The sequence below is a fragment of the Anticarsia gemmatalis genome, chromosome 19 (assembly GCF_050436995.1).
Source record: "Anticarsia gemmatalis isolate Benzon Research Colony breed Stoneville strain chromosome 19, ilAntGemm2 primary, whole genome shotgun sequence".
NCBI classification, from domain to species: domain Eukaryota; kingdom Metazoa; phylum Arthropoda; class Insecta; order Lepidoptera; family Erebidae; genus Anticarsia; species Anticarsia gemmatalis.
The window spans coordinates 6,511,557-6,525,194 of NC_134763.1; the positions used below are offsets into that span (position 1 = coordinate 6,511,557).

Genomic DNA, 13,638 nt, shown 5'->3' on the forward strand with positions numbered 1-13,638 from the left:
CCGAACAGACCGTTATGAATAAATAAGTAGACTATCCTAAATCCGTTTTAAAGTGATAGAAACATATTAACGACTATGATTTCTCTCGCGGTCTCTACATTCTCGTTTTGTTTGTATTTTAATATTTTAATAAAACAAAACGCTAGATTACCAGCGCCTGATAAATAATCTTTCACAAACGGTGTTTTACGTACAAACATGGCGAACAATGTAGGTACAATCAGATCCGATAGCAGGTAGGAAAAAATACAAACTTATAATTTAATTTTCAATTTATTTTACAAAACAAATATTTATACAAATTTGGACCCAAAGAATGCGTGGGTAGCTTTATAATAGGCTACTACATGTGGCGCGTTCTGTGAGCTTATTCAGGGTTTTTACTACAACCAGATCAAATAAAAATAGAGGAAAGGTACTTAGTACTCTTAAAATGTATTCTCCAGCCCTTCCTTAAGTAAATTTCTCGCAAGTGCCGAAAAAACCCTTCTTCGTCACTATTACTTCCAAAAACATTATCTTTCATTATAAATATTAACAATTTTACTTCTTCCAGCTAGCCCTGCTAACGACTGGAATTCGTTAATACATAACTGTAAGCGTCACAAATAAAAAGTACAAGGAAAGAATATATCAGGTATTTTCTTACCCTTACTTATTACTTTTCATTATTTTAGAATATTGACGACATACATATTCTTAAGTTTATTATAAAAACACTGAAAACAAAACAGTAGTGATCTCACATGTATAAAATTCTCTGACAAATGATTACACGGTGCTGCTGGCCAGTTCTTTCTTTGATTGAACTTTGGCTGGACACGATACCGCGTGTCTAGATGTTACATTAACTTTCCTACACATTAATTAACTTAATCTTACGCTCGCTAAAGCAGTTCCTTATATCTTAACTAAATCGATCACAACCTACCTAACAGCGATCCACTCTAATAACCTACTTACAACATAATCACATCTTGTATCAAATTATCACTTCGTTCTCGAATACATTTCTAATTTCACAAAAATCAGAAATGGCGATTAAAAATTTCGTTTAAAGCAGTCTTATCCGAATGTCGGAAGTTCACGATCAGCAGAATATGTACGGTCTGACGCAAATAGGACATCTGTCTGATGTAGCGAGGCATTTCCTCAGACAATCTGCGTGGAAGTAATGTGCACATGGAGTCACGCGCGCTGACTTCATAGTACCGAGACATACTGCACATACGTCCTCGAGAGTTGCAAGTTCTTCAGGCGTCGCTCGTCTGAACTTAGCGAGCGAACCACACGCCTCTCTGAACTTGGCAATCGCTTCTCCCAGCCTATGTCTCCCGTGAATGAAGACACAAACGTATAACACTAAAGCGGCTAATCTCCACCGCTCATAGTACACTAAAGCTGGTACTAAAGGCAAAGCTAGAGCTGTAGTTATACCTCGCGACCAAACACCGAAGTACAAAGCCTCCATGCCTTCCAGCCTCTCGAGTTTCAACGCAGATAGACCGATAGGCCAGAGTTCAAGGAAGGTCTTCTCGGTTAAAAGATAATAGGTGCCGGATATCGCTGTGTATAGAGCAGTTGGCTTGTAATGCTCTAAGCCTTGTTCCAATCCTAGGGCTAGGAGTACAAATGTGATAGTGACTATAAATGTAACAGCTTTTGTCCATTCCAGGACTATTTTGGTGGCAGACATGGCGAGGTGCTTGACGCGGGAGTGGCGCGTGACGTTCACGTACGGTGACCAGTCTTCTTTGGTGCAGATCTCGCGCACGTAGCTGACGGAGTAGGTGACCACGTTGTAGAACATGAGAGAGTAGAGGCAGGTCAGTCTGCCTTGTGAGACGAATAAGCGGTCGCAGGCTGTGAACATCAGTAACTGAAAAGAAATAAGGTGGAATTTAGTATTTAGGTACGATAAAGAACATGGGTTGGGATGTGAAGCTGTAATGAGGTTTCCGACGCCGATGTCCAGGATAGAGTGAAGTCGAGGAGAAAGATTAGGAACGCTGACGCCACTAGATATAGAAGAGATATTGCTGTGTACCTAAGTGTATTGTAATTAATACAGGTAAGAAGTAATGAAGACATAGAAAGAAAGTTGAGTACATAATTATTATTGTGTTACCTGTCCGATCATAGTTGAAAGATTGCTCATTTGCAAGAAAACTCTCTCAGCGCGCTCTACAGGTGCATACACGGCTCTCAGCACTCTCATGACACGCGACACCGGCGCCTTCAGTCTCTTCGCAGCTTCTGTTAACAAAAGAAAGATATAAATTTTATTACACACCTGATCAAAATTTTGTCTCCTGTAGTAAGTCATGTATCTTAAGAAAGTAAAACTGTATTAGTTGTAATACTGATATGATTATTCTTATAACACAGCATTTTATGAAGTAAGACATAGAAAAGGGAAGAAAGTTAAGGAAAAACTCTATCTAGAGTTCATTTGATGATTCGACAACCAATACAAGGTTTTTATTAACATAAAAAACTGTCTAACCTATCCCATATAACGTATCTGATGGCCCATTAGGTACCTACATGTTTTTAGAAAATCTTCCAAGCTGTGAGTTTTAGAAATATGATTATTAAAATATTAAATAAAGTGGTATAGCAACATCAAGTACTTGTCCAGTGACCGTGGCGTGGGCGGACGTCCACAATCTGTCACATCTCGTTGTCCACACCGACTTAGCACTTGCTCGTCTGAAGTATTTTTCCTCATTAACATATTTTTTCTTAAGATAAAGGATAGATTTTACTCATTTCAAGGAATAGAATGGAACATTCAGAAGGCAGCCAAGAAAATATTTAATAAGTACAATATTTAATACATTTTTAATTCAAAGTCTTTATTGAGGCGAATTTATTTTTACGATAAAATGATGTAGAACCTAGAGTTGTATTAGGTAATTGTTGTTCCTTAATTATTTAAGAGCCCCATGTCCATAACAATGATTATGAATGTTGAACAACACTTTGCGCTACTGCGAATATTCTAATTCATCCTACGGTTCTAAGATTTGAAAGCACAATTCATGATAGTCACAATGGACCCGGAACATGGATACTCTAGGACAATCACCATATTCACCATACTTTATGAGCAATACACTGACGAAAACTATTGTATTCTCTTACCTCCTGCGTACACGGGAATTACCACAAATATAATACAGGAAAGTACCTACATATTATGCATACATCATTTTATTTACGTAACTTCGCTTGCGTCACAAAAGAGAATCATAATTTTTCCCGTTTTTGTAAAATTTTTCACTGGTACTCTGCTCCTATAGGTCGTAGCGTGATGATATATAGCCTATAGCCTTCCTCGATAAATGGGCTATCTAACACTGAAAGAATTTTTCAAATCGGACCAGTAGTTCCCGAGATTAGCGCGTTCAAACAAACAAACAAACAGACTCTTCAGCTTTATAATATTAGTAAGCATAGATAAATATAAATAAAATTCATATAAATAAGTTCATTGACGATATTTTATAGTATACCTGCAGTCAAAGTCATGGTCTTTGTAACATTCCCTTTTTAGTTTATTTATTTTATTTCCTTTTTTCTATGTAAAAATTTAAGCGAAAATTAAAAAGCTTGGTGGTTTTAGAATAAGACAGTCCTTAAGGTACTGTGTTGTCCAAGTAAAGTGGTATAAAAGGACCCCCATGGAGTAAGGGAAGCCAGTTCAGAACATCGCTCCATCAGCAACTACCACCTTCACTCAACTACAGAAGAATCTGGTAAGTCTTACTTTACATTACCTTTTTTTATTAAAGATTTGATTAGACTTGATTTTGTAATGTCCTCTAAACTTTAGGGGACTTTAGAGCCTAAAGTAAGTAATACTTTGGAAAATCTGAATTATGTGGTCATGAAAATGCACCCTTTTTATGAGTATAATCTGATAACGTGACTATTATTATTGTACGTAAAAACACAGACTTTCAGATAGTATCCGGCTTCACCAAGAAGCTAGATATTACATTCTTTACATTGTGCAAAGAATTTAAGAAACAAACATTGTATTCTTGCCAGTTTATCAGGCTCAAAAATATTTCTCTTCGCATTAATATGTCATTCAAAACACGATCCACGTCAATACTTTTCCGTTCGATAATGCGTTTCACGGTTAGATTTACAAAAAACAAAGATATATAAATAAACATTTTATCACAAATCTGCGCAAAGCATGTTTGTTCCAAAAGAAATTTCGTGTTTTCAATTCGTAAATAATAAACACGTTGAGATGTAGACAGTTATTTCAGGCGCAGAATTTCAACGACTAGTATAAAAGATCTTTGTTTACTTTAGTTTCAATGGGAAAATAATAAAGCAATGTCTTTATTTTAGCAGTTGACTACCTTAATAGATTACTTGCACTTGTGCGAAAAGCTTTCTCTGACAGTGCAATACGTGCACAGTGATTTATTTAGACAAACTACATTTATAAATACGGCAAGAACGTAGAAGGTGGGTTCTTGTCCTCCCAGACGTTCCATTAGAGTTTGTTTTAATTCTCGGGGAGTGTCAGTCTGATAGGTGTGTTGTATACAATCATGTGTTCGTGTTTAGACGCAGAAAAGTACAAGTAAACGCGTCTGACGCACGTAGTCTGGCCTCTCGCCAGCTTCCGCTGCCCCATTCAGCTTCTTCTCGACAATGACCTGACTTTCCAACATAAATATAAACTCAAGACTAAAACAATAACACTACAAAGCCAATGCTGCAGTAATCTTAGAAATAAATCATGACTATACGAGATACATGTTAATTATTGTTTGTCTAGACATTAGTGTCCGTCATAATTGAGATTCAGTATCATTTTTACAACGTTAAATTATTGTGTTTTTGTAATTTTTCATAAAGTAGTCGGTGTGATACGCTATAGGACTAATAAGAACAATTAAATTTACTAAAATCTGGACCAATTGAATATTAATATTGTAAAGAAAACATTATTCTAGCTTCCGAAACGAAACCTACTACTTTGTATTTTACTCTATGAAGCTTATGCATCAATGTACCACAAGCATTAATCATTTTCCTTGAAAGGTTATGCAGTACAGCCACATGTTATTCATTCGTCATTCAATTGTTATTTGATCTGTAACACTGCGCTTTACGTCATTAGATTGAGACGGATTTTGGATGCACGTCTGTCAATATCACGATAGAAAAACTCTAGTGAATCGTGGGCGGAGCATAGGTCGGGAGATTGGCACACCCCGTTGTTTATGCCGAACTATTTGCGTTACCCGTGTTTACTTTTCTCTAGGCCTAAGACAGCTGTTATTTAGAACATCCTGTGCGTCGGTAGCTCATTAGAGCAGCGAGGTGCTGACTTGTGGACAAAGTTGCGCCATATTGTTGATATCCGCTGTTCTGATTACGCACACAAAACGTTTTAGGTTTGTTTGCGATTGATGCCAAAATACATTTCCGTTGTGGATATCCGATCTTAAAGACCAGGATTTCCTGGATATTTGAGAATCTTTCTCTGTCACTCAATAATTAGAGGTGAAACAGACGATGAAACATCTGACACTCAATAGCCGCAGATCGCAAGATACAAGATGATCACGAGATTGCATTTATCTCATGGATCATTTGGTGTGTATCCGGCTAATAGGTTATGTATTCAAGCAAGTCTTAAAATAGATCAATGGGGAATGCTGTGCTGTGTGTAGCGCAGACAAGTTTTGTATAGATAATTCAACATTTACTAAGAATATTTGTGAGGTTCATACCTTGTGCGAGTTTGACCACGGCAGGGTACCAGCTCGCAGGGTACTTGTAGTTGGCGGAGATGAGCACGGGCACCACGAGGCACGTATACGCAGCCATCAACCACGCTCCGCCGAGGGCCACCAGCAACCCTCGCGGCGCCCAGTATGGGAGTAGCAGCACCAGGGATAACAGCCATACTGAAATTTAACAAATAAATAAGTTGAGGATGGTGTAAACATATTTGTTGATAGATTTCTTGACAAATGCTTAGAGAATTATTTCCGACTTATAGATATTTTGAACCTTCGAATAATAGTATTTTACCATCTTCTTCATCTTAAGACTAAGCATGTTTTAATACTCATAATTTGTTTATCCAGTTTCGATATCATGCATGTAACGGAAAAGGTAGGATTCAGACCCACGGCTATACGGTGGTGTCATTATAATTTACAATTCGACTTTATAACTTTATACAAACTTCGTAAGCTAGTTGAACGGAACATCCTGAAATATCACTTTTAGTTCAACAAGTACGTGTCAATCTTTCGTAGACATTATATAGAAAGCAGCTAATTAAAGAAATCGTATCAAGAAAAAATACAGGCCACTGAAATTCAGTGCACTGTAAACAATTATTATTAACGATCCCAAAATAAATACACTGACGCCATGCGTCTGAAAAATAAAGCCATTCTGAATATTTTTCTCCAAACGTTTTCCTTTATGAAGCTGGGAATATAGTCTTACGGTTTGCGTCAGTACTCTGTTAATCCAAATTATATTTTTATATGAGTCATTATATTGAGTAAATATACATCATTACGTGTATCTATAAATAATTAATAGTTTGGGCAGGGGTGTAAAGCATATACCACCGATGTAGGTAGAGTTTAAGAAAGAGTTATTCAACTAAAATACTATTACCTACCCAGACTTTTTAACACAAAACGTCCAATCCTATATTTATCGTACTAACAGAAATGCACTTCTGAATTTAAAATTTCATTTTCCAAATGGATATATGCAATGAAACTCCTCCCAATAGCTTCGTAAATTAAAAAAAAAATTTGGTGAATTAAAGTTCAGTAGGTAAGTATATCATAATTGAATACTAAATATCAGCTTTATTACTTCGGAAGAACTGACTATTGCATATTTCATTCAACAAATGTATTATTTATTTTTATGAAACATAGAATTGAATATTATTAAGTCGTGTGTTTGTCATCTTCGTTACCTCGGCCCAATTCTTGTTTTACTCATCTCAGAGGAGACTGGAGAGTTTACCAATATATTAGGTCGGGGAAAAAGTCTTTTCGCACTATAGTATGTATGAACTTGTAATTAAATCTTTTCTCTACACAAAAAAACTCGATATTTGGGTACCTCACGAGCTCACTGAAAGAAAACTAATGAACCGTGTACTCATTTGTGATTCTTGAAGCCAAAGAGATTTTATGACCAGTTCATGCATATTATTATGCGAAAAGACTTTTTCCCCGACTTAATATAATACTATTTTATAAGACAGAATAAGATATCATAAAAATAATAAAGAAAGAGTCTTTAATTATCTTTATTATTGTACTCTCAGTTCCTTCCACTGTAAAATATTACGGCCATATCTGGCTCGCTGCTTTGTATAGACTTTTTTCGGGTTAATGCCACCACGATTGGTCATAACTTTGGCAAACCTTGCACAAAATCGAGAAAGTTCCCGAAACTCCGCGTTCCTTGCAATGTTTTCCTTCACCGTTAATGCGAGTACTTTATAGCAATGCGGCTGTTTGTTTTACTTTATTCGCTTGCCTTCGAAACGAACTTGGCATACAAATAACAAATATTTAGCGCAGACATTTAGGCGATCGCGCGATCGTATTGAAATTTTCATTACAATTTTAAGTACCTACCTAAAATAACTAGGTTTACTAGATTCTTATTAAAATGTTAATCATTTTAGAACTGTATTTACTATGATGTTTCCTAGGACAGGTTAGAACTTAATAAACCTAGAAGTTATGCAAAACCCTTTCTGGTAATCAAAACTATGTAAGTTTTTACTGTTTTATGTAAACGTGTGTTTGACCATTTGGGCGGTTGAGCTGTAGGGCGGGCGGTAAATATCCCTCAAATCATGGCTGTAGACATAGTGAGGGTGTGGCAGAAAAACTAAGGGAACATCCCACGCCATCAGAACGAACTACCCAATACCATATTTAGAATGACAGACAAACAAACAACATATTTTTCACAAACTTGTTATTGTTTTTCTCGAACGTAGTTACGTAAAATTAGAAATGGTATTAAGTGATGGTATCTCATGTTTACATATTCTTACTTTGGTTCTTTTTTTTATAAAATGAAGTCTGTTAAAAAGGTATCTTGCGGTTTACATTAAAAGATAGAGTGATTCTTAACGGATTTACTGCATAATTTGTTAGCGTTGACCCGGTGTAGTAAATCGTGACTCTTGGGCCGATTATAACAAAATGTGAAATGTGAAGAAAAAGTCCAGAATAATAAAGGAAAAGAACAAAAAGAAAGCTCAACCTCCTTATAAGTATCATCATGATTAGTTGAACTATAATAGTGTATTATGACAGTGCAAGATGCGCCAGAGCAGCAGTGGCCAGTGGCACGCTTTGTTCCCGCACACGTGTCACTTATCCATGTGATAACTGTAAACATCTGTGACTCACAAATAGAAAACAAACATCATCAATGAAAACCCGTTATTACTGCGTCTGTTTTGTAAATAAATATATCTATTTTTGAATATAGAAGAATGGGCCCCCCTTTCGGCTACTATACTGCGTCCCGCGTTCATTATCCATACATAGTTCTTTATATCTGTTTCTACAACTTTTTAAAGAAAAAATTATACAGTCCACTAGCCTATTATTTGCCATCGATCTATTGCGACTACACTTCTACGTTCAACTTAAATTTTACAGCAAGTTTGGTATTGTTTTACAGAAATGAAAACATGAACTCGTAAACCTGTAAATATTGCACAATATTTTCAATTTCTTACATCGTGAAATATACTGGAACAGTCCAACAAGCACTCTATTTTCTATATTAATACTATAATATAGAAAAATGCTGTCTCTCATTAAGAGTGCAGTGTTAACTTTGTCTTAAAAGTATAAAAGTGTAATACAAGAACTCTGTATATTTCTACTCACCTATGTTGGCAAGTTTGTCCTCAGATTTGAGAGTATGAATCTTCGAGAAAGAATCACTCCTAATTCGGCCTCGCACTCGCGAAATCATACCCATTTTCAATTAAAATAGTCAACAAAGGTATTCAAACAAACACTGTATTGAATAAATCACACAGATGATTTACGAAAAAAGTCTCTCAATGTTTATTTAGAACGAAATAATAATAAATAACAGCGAACTGTTGGCTCCGTATTCTTCGAAGTGTGTCACATGAATGCGTATTTAGAAGGCGATCGTTGGACGCTTGGGCGGGCGGGCGGCGCAAGCGCAGACTGTACTCTACTCTAATACAAAAACGATACTACTAAACCAAAATAAAAGTAACACACACATTACGCTCCTTACTAATAAAAGTATAAAATGAAGCGTATAAACCAAGCAATGTAATCAAAATAATTTAATTAATCGGTTTGCCCTCAGCGACACCCGCGTCACACTGCAGTGACGTTTTATTTTTAAATTTAATTCCATGTCACTGACTCGCGAGTCGGAAATATATTTTGATTACAATCTGTGGTATTTTATATAGAAATATAATGTAAATAAGTGGATTCGAATGATTTGTCGTATAAACTTTTTTCTTAAAATAGAATATTTGAGATTAATATCAGAGATTGATGACTCCTGGCCCTGCTAAAACTCTACCAAATTGTATTTTTTTTTATACGAGTCGATCGAGTCGAACTATTCATTAATAACAATAACAACAGCTGTTTTCCTAAATGACTAACTTTTACTCTTTGGCAGAATGTTACACAATTATGAAGATCACATGAGTCGAGTATTTAACGTAACTAAATATAAAAACCTTGTGATAACAATTACAAACGTTAGATGAAAATAACTTCGTATACGTGCAGAGTTCCACGATGTCAACAAATAGGTCGGGAATATGACGGTACCTTTATTTTAAACTATAATATGAAAACGTGGGATGTACGTAGGCTGACTCTTCAACGACATTCCTTTGATTTCCGTTGGAAATCTGACTGATTCCTGTAAGCATCTTATGACTCAAAAGTACCGAAGAAGTACAGTACAGTGAAGGATTATTTATCTTTTGCCTGCTATGCATCCATATGGTATTGGGGACAGCCTTTTTTGTCTCTTTCCTACACTTCGATCTATCCTTGCAAACGTCTTCAGAATATTCACTCTCGCTGACATCTTTTTGCATTTTTAACACCTTAAACAATAAAACTATTTTTCTTTTTCTATTCAACTCCTCTTCGGCGGGACGAGACAGCAGGCTAAAAAATACGCAACAATTAAATATATTCAATGAACATTCTACAGATGAGAAATAAAGCACGTGTAGAAATAATTAATGTTGAATTTATAATCATTAATATATTGTACTGTACTTTACAATGATTAATATGAGATGAGATGAGTCTTTGAATCACGCGAACAACTGATCACTCATCATTAAACTAATACAATTTCTCAGATTAATAATTATACATCACATTTATTTAAATATATCACTGCAATTGGATATGTGCTACAACAACTAAATAGCATTATATTTCTCTATCAAAAGTAATGAAGATAAATTCCAAGATTTACTCTTTGTATTAATACTTGTCAATTTTGTAAGACACGATGCTACGAATGTTAAGGAAGAATCCAAGACGTAGGATTCGTAGCTCTGTGCTACGAAGACATGAAAGCTACGCGCTTACGGGCTACGTCCAGCTTAACACAAAATTAATGTACCGCTACGCTATTCCGCTTGTTTGGAGAATAACTGAAACTTTTAACAAACGATAATAATCGTTTCGTTCCGTCATTGTACAGTATAATGTACACAATATTATTATATACTTCAGTTCTTCAATTCACTTATGTGTATAGGTGGGTGTAAAACGATTATGCAACTTTTTTTTAGACACATCGACGGTCTACAACCTTTAAGCTGTACCAGTAAAATAAAAAAAAACTACTTTTCGCCCAATGTTTATCTGTACTAATAAAGATAATGATTATAGAACTCTAGGACAAGATGCATTCCCTGTTGTTCCTGATGCTGTTGACCGGTTCCTGCCTGGCGCACTACCGCAGCTCGTACGACTCACGAAACTTCATCGTCAGAGAAGAACCAACTATGGAAGATGACGGGTAATAACAATCATCATAACTTTTATACTTTCTCGTTGCATGAACCAGCACTCATCGCACTCTTGCAGGCAGAGAGCTTGCGACCACGGCGAGTGTAAGCTGCGCCAAAACGTCGCGCATTCCAATTATCGCGTTAATTCCCGTATCCACCTATATTTTAATAACAATCATTATAACATCTAATTAAGCATAACAGTTTAAAAGAGATAATCACCTAATATTTATAAACCATCGTATATGCAATCAAAAGGATGAAGGTATCTATACCATCTTTTTATTACCTAAGTATGTGATTGTGAACTCATTTCTAACATAAGCTTTCAAGGTGCACTATAATCATTTGTTTGCAAGTATTACCATAAGTCTAATCACTTGAAATACACCACTATTATTCCAATGCTGGACGTCGGCCTCCTCTAACTCTGCATATACAACCAGCAAGTTCGAAATTGAAAACTTTAAATCTCATATATCTCAGTGATAAAAGATTTCCTTGAGATATTTCTTTATCTTAAGAAGTTTTGTACTTAAAACTCGTAACGCCTACTGTGTATGTAGCGGCAACTCACTGTAGAGCAAAAACTGAAAACAAATTATTGGTAGGTACGAGGTGAGACCTAGCTTTGTAAAAACTAACAATTTGTATATTTCACTTTCCAGTGAGACGATTGTCGAGTGTCCTGTGTGCGATTATTCCGACGACTCGATGGTGAATAAAGAGCGGTGCCTCAAGATCGGTAATAAGTCCTACAAGAAGTGCAAGTTCGGTACTTACATTAACGAGGTCTGCGGCGGCAAGCGTGATTGCTACAGGGTAACTACATTACTTTTTCTATAGCGCAAGAACTCTGAACTTTATTAATTTGATTTTCATTTATTAGATTTTATCTTCATGATGGTCAACAAACGACAAACTTGTCACGGGATTTTGTTATTTCAACTTTTCTTTTATAATATAAATATAATCTTGTTGTTCAAACATTCTTATATTCATTCGAAGACAGAATCGAATATGCACTTTCATTCCAAACGTTGTGACACCCTATAGAAATAATATTATGGATAGATAGATGTTACCTATAACATAATTAATCATTTAATACCATAAAAGTGTAGTAGCATTAACCCCCGATATCTGAGCTACATTTAGCGATAGTTTATCTATAAAATAGCGCTTCAACTCATATAAAAAAACGCTATTAAATAGATAAACTCCCGCTAAATGAACTCAGAAACCGGGGGTAAGACACATAGGCAAGTAATTAAACATAACATTATCTTTACAGGGCCCCGGTGATGAATGCACGGAAAAAATGACCTTCGACACTTACGGCAGGAAGTGCGCTCCCGGATACTACTGCAACAAGTCTGTAGGAAGGTGCACTGGCTTCGAGTACACCGTCGACAGCGGCATGCTCATCGGTCTCACCCACTTCCCCTACAACGTACGACGAAGCCAACTCAAAGGCATCTCTGACGACGCTAAATTCGCCTTCGAAGGAACCCGCAATTAAATATTCTGTCAATTTGACCCGATACCAACGATTTATTTTAAGACTCCGATCTCGCTTCTAGTCATTATTATTTAAAGAATGAGACATTCCTACGCTGATCTCAAACATTTTATACACTGAATAAAAATATTTATTAAATAAAAATGCAGTTTCATTTTATTTTATGATTTTTTAACAACAATGTATAAATAGGTCATGAATCGCCAGGTAATCAAGATCAAAATTGGAATCGGAATGCACTTGACTGATAATAATTGTAGAGTTGTAACAAAAACACTTGAATCAGGCTAACGTCATACATGTCATTACATGTACATTTCAACTGTCGTAAGCGCTAGATGACGCAACAAGGTTTCAACATGGTTGCTTAGCAATCGGAATAATGTATCTTGTTAAATAATTTATGAATACCGAATACGAATTGGCCGTATTCACCTTGAAACTAGGATCGCCACTGAACCAAAACGTTCACAAAGACATGTTTTGATACCAAAATTTAATAATGCTATTATTTTAGTATACTAAAGTATAACTAAGTGAATTATTATAAAACCACAACGTTATTTCATAAAGATTTTACTTTTATACCTACTATAAATTCATCTCATCCTTATCAAACGATTAGTCACAAACAAACACGTAGTCTACTTCTGCATTATTTAATGTACTAATTCGTGTAATGATAACTTATTAGCGACTTTCGAGAGCTATTTATAAATTCCGATTTTTCAGTCATTACCAAGATTTTTTCAGTTTTTTTCATATATTTGGAAATCCCCGGGAAAAATGTATATTCTTGCCAGCTACAAAATTCATTATACATTCTAAGCATCAGGCTTTTAGGTTTAGTCTGAAATTAGAACTGAAATATAATATTACTTTATTTGAAGTCTTTAGGTCCTTTTTGTATACTTTTGATAAAGAGAATAGTATTGGTAGGGTAGAAACCACCTAATGATAGCGTTTACATCTACTGTGACCAAATTATTTCGACTGCTATTATCTTTATAGTATTTTTTTTAGA

General features: G+C 35.5%; 2 protein-coding genes across 2 annotated transcripts; one reads left to right on the plus strand and one right to left on the minus strand.

Annotated features, from left to right (window-relative positions):
• Positions 1–264: 264 nt before the first annotated feature.
• LOC142981121 (uncharacterized) lies at positions 265–9,223 on the minus strand. The gene is made up of 4 exons (XM_076126809.1): positions 8,940–9,223; positions 5,769–5,945; positions 2,129–2,256; positions 265–1,879 (listed from the first exon to the last, which is right to left on the minus strand). The coding sequence occupies exons 1-4, from the start codon at positions 9,031–9,033 to the stop codon at positions 1,091–1,093; spliced, it is 1,188 nt and encodes a 395-aa protein (XP_075982924.1). The 5' UTR covers positions 9,034–9,223; the 3' UTR covers positions 265–1,090.
• Positions 3,713–12,736, plus strand: LOC142981123 (uncharacterized). The gene is made up of 4 exons (XM_076126810.1): positions 3,713–3,761; positions 10,971–11,100; positions 11,761–11,914; positions 12,387–12,736. Exons 2-4 carry the CDS (start codon positions 10,985–10,987, stop codon positions 12,612–12,614), a joined length of 498 nt encoding a protein of 165 aa, XP_075982925.1. The 5' UTR covers positions 3,713–3,761; positions 10,971–10,984; the 3' UTR covers positions 12,615–12,736.
• Positions 12,737–13,638: the final 902 nt, after the last annotated feature.

Bases quoted from the DNA above. Each gene is read 5' to 3' on its own strand.
- LOC142981123 (XM_076126810.1), top strand. From the start codon at position 10,985: ATGCATTCCCTGTTGTTCCTGATGCTGTTGACCGGTTCCTGCCTGGCG. The intron at 11,101-11,760 runs GTAATAACAATC...TTCACTTTCCAG, and splicing joins CCAACTATGGAAGATGACGG to TGAGACGATTGTCGAGTGTC. The intron at 11,915-12,386 runs GTAACTACATTA...TTATCTTTACAG, and splicing joins GCAAGCGTGATTGCTACAGG to GGCCCCGGTGATGAATGCAC.
- LOC142981121 (XM_076126809.1), bottom strand. From the start codon at position 9,033: ATGGGTATGATTTCGCGAGTGCGAGGCCGAATTAGGAGTGATTCTTTC. The intron at 2,257-5,768 runs GTATGAACCTCA...TTTTGTTAACAG, and splicing joins CGTGGTCAAACTCGCACAAG to AAGCTGCGAAGAGACTGAAG. The intron at 1,880-2,128 runs GTAACACAATAA...ATTTCTTTTCAG, and splicing joins TTTCAACTATGATCGGACAG to TTACTGATGTTCACAGCCTG.